A 7,175-nucleotide genomic window follows, 5' to 3' on the forward strand; every position below is an offset into this window, starting at 1 on the left:
TGTTGAGTCTGCTGAACGCAGCCAATACATCATGCGCATCATGCGTGAAATAGAACACACCCTTTAGACAGCCAATCAGACAGCCATATTGAAAAATAATGGCGGTGACGACTAACCTAACCGATTCAACGACGCCTTTGATTCTCTGGGATTTCATTCTCGTAGTATTTCGCTGACACCGGATTTGTTAATTTGTTTTCGTACGTTCTTGAGATTCTGATACAGTTCAAAAAGAATCGCCCGTTATGGCCCGTTGTTACTCATACTTTCGCTCGCACTTATAATAATGCAGTGAGAGATATTATTTGGATTGTTCGTGCAAGTTGTAGGCGACAATGGCTAACCATTACGAAGTTCCGAACTGGTACGTTTCAGAGTTTTCTCATTTGCGATGTGACTTGATCTTGATCATCCGAGTCTGTTTATTGTTTACGCAATCGCACGTTTCCGAATTGTTTGTCGTCGCGCGGCAAGGCTGGCAATGTCCAGTGTTACACTTCAATCGCGTTCCGGTACACAGTGCTGAAAATCTAGTATATGTAATGTAAACGATAGATTTTCAGTATTCATTGACAGTGTATATTGGAACACGGTTTTCGTGTATACACGTTAATTAATCATCTCTTCCAGGGCCGGTAAGCCACCAGTAGGGTTGCATCTGGACGTGCTAAAGAACGACAAGTTGATACAGGTAGGAGCGATACACGATACACATCAGCTGTATCTTTAGTGACGTGTCATTCCCTTGGAATTCTATTATTAGAGCGCATTCAAAAACACTATTTGAGTGCCTCCAAAAATATGTTCCATTTGATGCTTGCAACGCTCATGGAAGTCATCGTCCTTGTTGTTTATCAAATGTGAAACAAGGATAAATAATGCTTCCAAGCATGGTGAGCACTAAATGGAGCATATCCTGAATATCATTTATCCTCGTTTAACATTCGATGAATAAAGTGACATTCATTAACATTTGGATAGTATTTTCGAATGTAGTCTTACTCACGTGAGTTGGAGGTCAATTATGTGTCTTGAAACATGGTGAAAATTATAGAAACGAGCAAATTTATTAGGTATTGAAATTATAAATATTCTAGTAAATATTCACTCATTTTTGTCATTTTCACTAAGTTGTATGATACACAATTGAATCCTTGTATGAACCAAGTGTCACATCGACCCTACTTTATTAGAAACTCATGGTGGATGAAAAGAAGTGTTATCTATTTGGCCGCAATCAACAGCTGAATGACTTCTGCATTGATCACGCGTCTTGTTCTCGCGTTCATGCGGCTCTCGTTTATCACAAGCACCTGAATCGGGCATTTTTGGTTGATCTGGGAAGTAGTAAGTACAGAGCTTATACTGGTGTTAAGATATAGGCTGTGTTTGATTTGGATGCTTTTAATGCTTTCAGCACTTCCATCCGTGACTACGTTTACACGCATTGGTAAAACCATTGTAGTTAAAACCGGTGTTAGATGTTCTGTAAACGTCCCTTAATACAGATGTTATTAAAACCGTTTTAGTAAATCCAAACCTCATCTAAAACAGGTTCGGCATTATTAAACCGTTTTAAGAAAGCCGTGTAAACGGTCTTCCATCGGTTTAACGTATCAAAATTTCGATGTTACCAACTTTAGACGTTAAGATTAAGAAATGACAAAGGGTATTTCGTCTCAGGTTCCGTATCAGATTTTATAAACTATAAAGCTACTTTATTTTTGGTGGAGATAAAATACTCCTGCTCGTGTAAACAGGCACCAACACTGGTTTTTACTAAAACCGTTTTTATCAGTGAGTGTAAACGTAATCCGTGTTTTACATCTACTAACTAAATAATAAAGACAGATTAATGATCTTAAAGCACGTGGGTGACCAAATCAAACGCAGTCATACTCTTCTTTCAAGAAAGATTTTTAATTAAAATTGAATATTAAAGTTCTCTTTTTTTTTTAAATTAAATTGTAAAGTCAGTATTGACCCATTTCTATCCACCGTTGTATTTCTTAAACAGCATCTTTTTAATTTTTTTCTTTATATATATGTATATAATCTATATGTATAAAAAACTGAAGAAATGTTCTATATATATATACATATATATATAGAATATGCATATGGAGAAAAAAAATTAAAAAGATACTATTGTTTAAATAGGACAGGAAAAAACGAGTTTAAGGAAAAGATTATCTTAATATTTATAAGAGTATTTTTATTTATAAGAGTTTATATAAAATTATTTGAGACTTATTTATAGAAAGCTTAATATATCCTTTTATAGAATTATGTTATACATATCTTTAAGTAAATGATGAGTTTATGATAACTTTTTTCAGCACATGGAACCTTTATTGGAAATCTACGTTTGGAAGCACATAAACCAACTCAGTTACCAATTGACAGTACATTTCACTTTGGGGCATCTACTCGATATTACATAATAAGGGAAAGACCTCAAACTGGTGCCCGACCTATTATCGAAGAATTGGAGAAATTATCCGAAGATATGGACGCTGGTGGTTTGCTGGGATTGCCAGAAACAGAAACAGAATTAGATGTGCGTATCGAATATTTGATATTAAATTATTAAAACATCTAAATTTTCTGCTACATGTGACTCAGCCTATTGTAATTTTCAGAATCTAACAGAATTTAACACAGCTCATAATCGACGGATCTCTATGCTTGGCATAACGGATGACGAAATGCATAAACCAACGCGCAAACGAAAGAAAAAAGGAATCACTTTCAATGACGACGAAGAAGTAATCAATCCGGAAGACATTGATCCATCAGTCGGAAGATTTCGTAATCTTGTACAAACGACAGTTGTTCCTAGTAAGGTGCGGCATTTGCATGTTTTTCATGAAGAGAAATAATTGCATGATTACAAAATTGCTTGGCTTAATATTAAATAATTAACTAACTAACTATAACCAGCTCTAACTGTTTAATTTCATATTGAACAATTAAGGAATATGTTTCTTAATTGCAGAGAATGCGTATGGAAGGTGGTCTCATATCCTTGGCGGAAGATCACAACCTTCTGAAGCACATGCAACCTACGTCTACCACTCCGCAACTCTACCACGATTTACCCCCCGAGCAGTTTACGCCTTCCTCGATGTCTTCGATCAATCCATTTTCTACGGCTCTTACATCGCGGCTTGGCATCGCGCTACCTAACCCGGCACCCGAGGTGGAGATGACGCCGAATCAGATACAGACGGAAGTGCCGCATGTGCAAGAGCACATGTCAGGTACGACGGAGCCACGAGTAATGGAACCGAAGAAGAAGAAGTATGCCAAAGAGGCATGGCCTGGGAAAAAACCGATACCAACGCTGCTTGTATAATAGGACGAATTATTCATATGTATAATATACATAACATGTACATTATAATATAGTCTTAGTTCATATATAAATAATATAGTTTTATTATTTTCCGATAGAGCTGTACCTTCATCCAAGGATTGTTCATACACTATATACAATTTTTACACTACATACGATTTTTCGTCAGCTCTGTTATGTGTTATTATATCACATACAACCAGGGAATGAAAATAACTTGTTACTTGTAATGAAGTTACAATTACAAGTTACTTTTTTAGTGGTAACTGTGTTCCCCTTTTTTTTCTTTGATAACTGTAACGGTAACGAAATTATATTTTTTTGATAACGGTAACGAATTTTACAGTTACTTTTATCGTTACTTTGCACACGATTGGACACGGTACGATTGGACATAAGTCACTCATAGCATTTGAGACTAGGAAGCCCCTAGGCTCATCCGCTGTGATTGGTGATCATCGATTCTAAAAAAAGTAACGGAAAAGTAACGAAAAGTTACATTTTCAAGTAACGGTAACTGTAATGAGTTACTTAAAAAATCGGTAACAGTAACTTGTTATTTTTTTCTACTCGGTAACGAGTAATTGTAACTTGTTACTTTTAAAAAGTAACTTTCCATTCCCTGATATAAATTATATTAAATTAATTTTAATTATCATTGAATCATATAGAATTATGAAATTTTGGCTGATTATCATGGTTTAATGTAAATGTTAATAGAATTCTCTAAAGAAATTTTCAGTCACTTGAAGAATGCGAATGAAATATTGTAATCTACTAACGCAACAAATGCATTCAGTAGTTAACAATGATATTCAATCAAAGCATCCTAAAGTTATGCAATTTTAAAGGAATTTAATGAATAATGACATTGGATACACTTTATGTCATGTTATATGTATATATATATATATATATGTATATGTAATTCAGGGACTTTGACCGAAATTATATTATGGATACATTATAGATACATTAAAATTTCGGTTACGATTATGGTCCGAGGCTACCCGACTTTCAATTTCGGTGTCGGTTTCAATTTTTTTAGTGATAACGGTGACCGTTATAGGTATATAATTACCAAAAACCGAAAAGGACCGAAATCCAAACGAACCCGGTAACCATTACGGTAAAAGAACTGGAACCAAAAGTTGGATTTAGCCTCGGACCATTATCGAATTTTTTCGGTCCGAGTCCCTGATATGTATATATATATATATATATAAAATGTGTGCGTGTGCGTGTGCGTGCGTGCGTGTACGTGTGTAAGGTTTGTCTCCATGCTATATTTCTAGCGAATTCGATTGGACGCACTCATTGTGCAGATTGAAGTTGTTATATAAATTAACGCAAAGATGTGTGTAATATAGATAAAGAAATCAGTAATATCTTCAACACACTTTGTTATGTTGTTAAATAAAATATATATTTTATAATTCGAATATTTGCATTTCATTTTTACCCTCAGATTAAATCAGTATACAATATCTTTAATGTGCACTAATGTGTACGTCTAACCGAATCTGCTATTGATTTATTTTCTCTGCGATAATAAAAATATCAATAGAAATAAAATTATTTATGTTTATCTTATTGAAGTTTTTGGTGACTCAGGCTGGATTGTTCCACCTTTCGGTAAACTTCAGCTCACTGTCTTACTAGTTACTCTTTTATATTCTTATTCTTTTACTCTTTTGTTTATCCAGTAGGTTAATTACCACATAGTTTATCCGAAGATGAAACAACCGGCCCTAAGAATATGAAGTTACATATAGTTTTAATATCGTGATTTTTAATATTAATATAATAACAACATTGCTATATTTGTTACATAATATGTATTGTATTTTTTTTTAAATACAATATCTCGGCATAATTTCTTTTATGTACAATTACTATTGCTCCAAGTGCAATGAATACGATGTAAATATATATGTGAAGGAAATTTTATTAAAATACTTTTATAAATGTTAATATAAAAAAAGAAGTTAATAAAAAAACAAATATTGTATATATTACATAAGTATGTATTATTTTGAGTCAATAAATTTTTTAATGTAAAGAATTATTTTCGTTTGTCTCTAGATATATTTTTTTTTCCCCGAAGTAATATCAATTAAGTGTTTCGGAATTTCCTCCCAGCAGACCGAAGAAATTAAAGAGATGCATGAGTTATCGAATTCGATGCATCGCATTCATTACCTGGGATTATCTATATGTGAAGATTTTCTCCTATCTGTATAAAAAAAGATGTATATATATTATTCGTTTCTAGATATTAAATGAAATATTAATTGTGAAGTAGATGCAACACTCGTATATTTTTATACTTGCTCTACAAGGAACTTTTACAAAAAATGATCTTCTATAAAATATTATAACAATTATATTAGAATATAAACATAAAATATGTTTTTACACAAAATTTAACGTAAGCACTGTGACATTTCTCTTATAATTTCCGTATTGTCGTCGGGTAGCGAAAAAGAGAATATACCGGCCAACTTCAAAAGTTTCTTAAAAAATGCATTAATATTCCAGCGGTGTATCCGGTGTAGACGGCGATTCGAGGGCGACTTCTTCGTAATCTCTCTCAAGTGCCGCGAGGTCCTCGCGCGCTTCCGCGAATTCAAGTTCCTCCATACCTTCTCCTACATACCAGTGAATAAATGCCCGCTTGTTGTACATTAGATCGAATTTTCGATTAAGTTTAGCCCACGCTTCTTCTATAGCCGTCGTGTTAGATAGCATAGAGACAGCTCGTTGAACCTGCAAATTATTCATTTGATGTAGATATTAATATCTAACAATAAGTATAATATAATATAAATATAATATTAAAAAAATGTAATATAAGTATAATATTACGTAAGAAATTAATAATTGTAATATAAACGACGTTTATGATAAATGTAATATATATGTATAATATGATTACATTACGTAATATTAGCGTTACATAATAAATTGCTAATTATTATATACACAATTATTATGTTAAAAGATTGTAGAAATTCTACACTGTTAAAAATTTCCTGAAATTTAATATACTTTTAAATTACACAATTTGAACTTAATTTCATTATTTACATTACATTTCATTAAAAATTACATTAAATTTCATGTATTTATAACTGAAAAGTATATTTGTGTACAGGTACATGAAATTTAATATACACATTCATTACATTTAAGTAATAAACTACTGTAACTTAATTTTCAGTTAAATTATTCATCACTTTTAATTTCATTCATAACCACAAGCTTCATTTACATGTAAAGGAAGCTCGTTACATTTCTAACAGTGTATATTAAGTAATAAATTAATAATTATTACAATTATTATATGTAAGAAATTGTAAATTAAAATTCCAATTATATATAATTTGAATTTAAATCAAGCAATAATATCTAATTTAAAATCAATCTTTTACAATATAATAATTTTCGTTAGATTTCAAGATATTTATGATTTTATATGTAATTAAAATATAAATATTATAATACTTATATTTTAATGTATATTTGATATATACGTGTAATCTTGATTTTCATTCAAATACATATATTTTCCATATTATGTTATAAAGACATAAAATTATTCAAGAGAATTCTATAGAATTCTATTCTGAATTTCAGTATTAATTTATAGATTGTCTAAAAGATGTTTAAATTTAAAATTTGTTATTTTGATAAAAAAAAAATTAAAATAAGACTTCGAAGAGAAAATTTATCGACAATACCTTCGCAAGATCACCGCCTGGCACGGCGGTGGGCGGTTGATAATTGATTCCAACTTTGAAACCTGTGGGACACC

General features: G+C 31.8%; 2 protein-coding genes across 3 annotated transcripts in view; one reads left to right on the forward strand and one right to left on the reverse strand.

The window, feature by feature from the left end:
* Positions 1–87: 87 nt before the first annotated feature.
* On the forward strand, positions 88–3,384 carry NiPp1 (nuclear inhibitor of protein phosphatase 1). Of its 2 annotated transcripts, XM_018460837.1 has the most exons (7): positions 88–204; positions 324–364; positions 631–691; positions 1,194–1,347; positions 2,340–2,560; positions 2,643–2,846; positions 2,999–3,384. In XM_018460837.1, exons 2-7 carry the CDS (start codon positions 336–338, stop codon positions 3,356–3,358), a joined length of 1,029 nt encoding a protein of 342 aa, XP_018316339.1. In that variant the 5' UTR covers positions 88–204; positions 324–335; the 3' UTR covers positions 3,359–3,384. The 2 variants fall into 2 exon arrangements, with proteins under 2 accessions (XP_018316339.1, XP_018316338.1); XM_018460836.1 differs by having other exon boundaries at positions 88–364.
* Positions 3,385–5,867: 2,483 nt separating this feature from the next.
* Positions 5,868–7,175, reverse strand: part of LOC108730924 (tubulin alpha chain) — a 3,382-nt gene continuing 2,074 nt past the window's right edge. Inside the window, 2 exon segments of the mRNA XM_018460899.1 lie at positions 5,868–6,127; positions 7,102–7,175. The exon segment at positions 7,102–7,175 is cut by the window's right edge and continues 11 nt beyond it. Coding sequence (XP_018316401.1) covers positions 5,888–6,127; positions 7,102–7,175 — 314 coding nt within the window. The 3' untranslated portion in view covers positions 5,868–5,887.

This window comes from Mycetomoellerius zeteki, unplaced genomic scaffold, assembly GCF_001594055.1.
Source record: "Mycetomoellerius zeteki isolate Tzet28-1 unplaced genomic scaffold, Tzet1.0 scaffold98, whole genome shotgun sequence".
Taxonomy (NCBI): Eukaryota; Metazoa; Arthropoda; class Insecta; order Hymenoptera; family Formicidae; genus Mycetomoellerius; species Mycetomoellerius zeteki.

Coding starts and splice junctions, on each gene's coding strand:
- NiPp1 (XM_018460836.1), top strand. CDS start 336: ATGGCTAACCATTACGAAGTTCCGAACTG. Junction 1,348..2,339: donor TTTGGTTGATCTGGGAAGTA/GTAAGTACAGAG, acceptor AACTTTTTTCAG/CACATGGAACCTTTATTGGA. Junction 2,561..2,642: donor AAACAGAAACAGAATTAGAT/GTGCGTATCGAA, acceptor TGTAATTTTCAG/AATCTAACAGAATTTAACAC.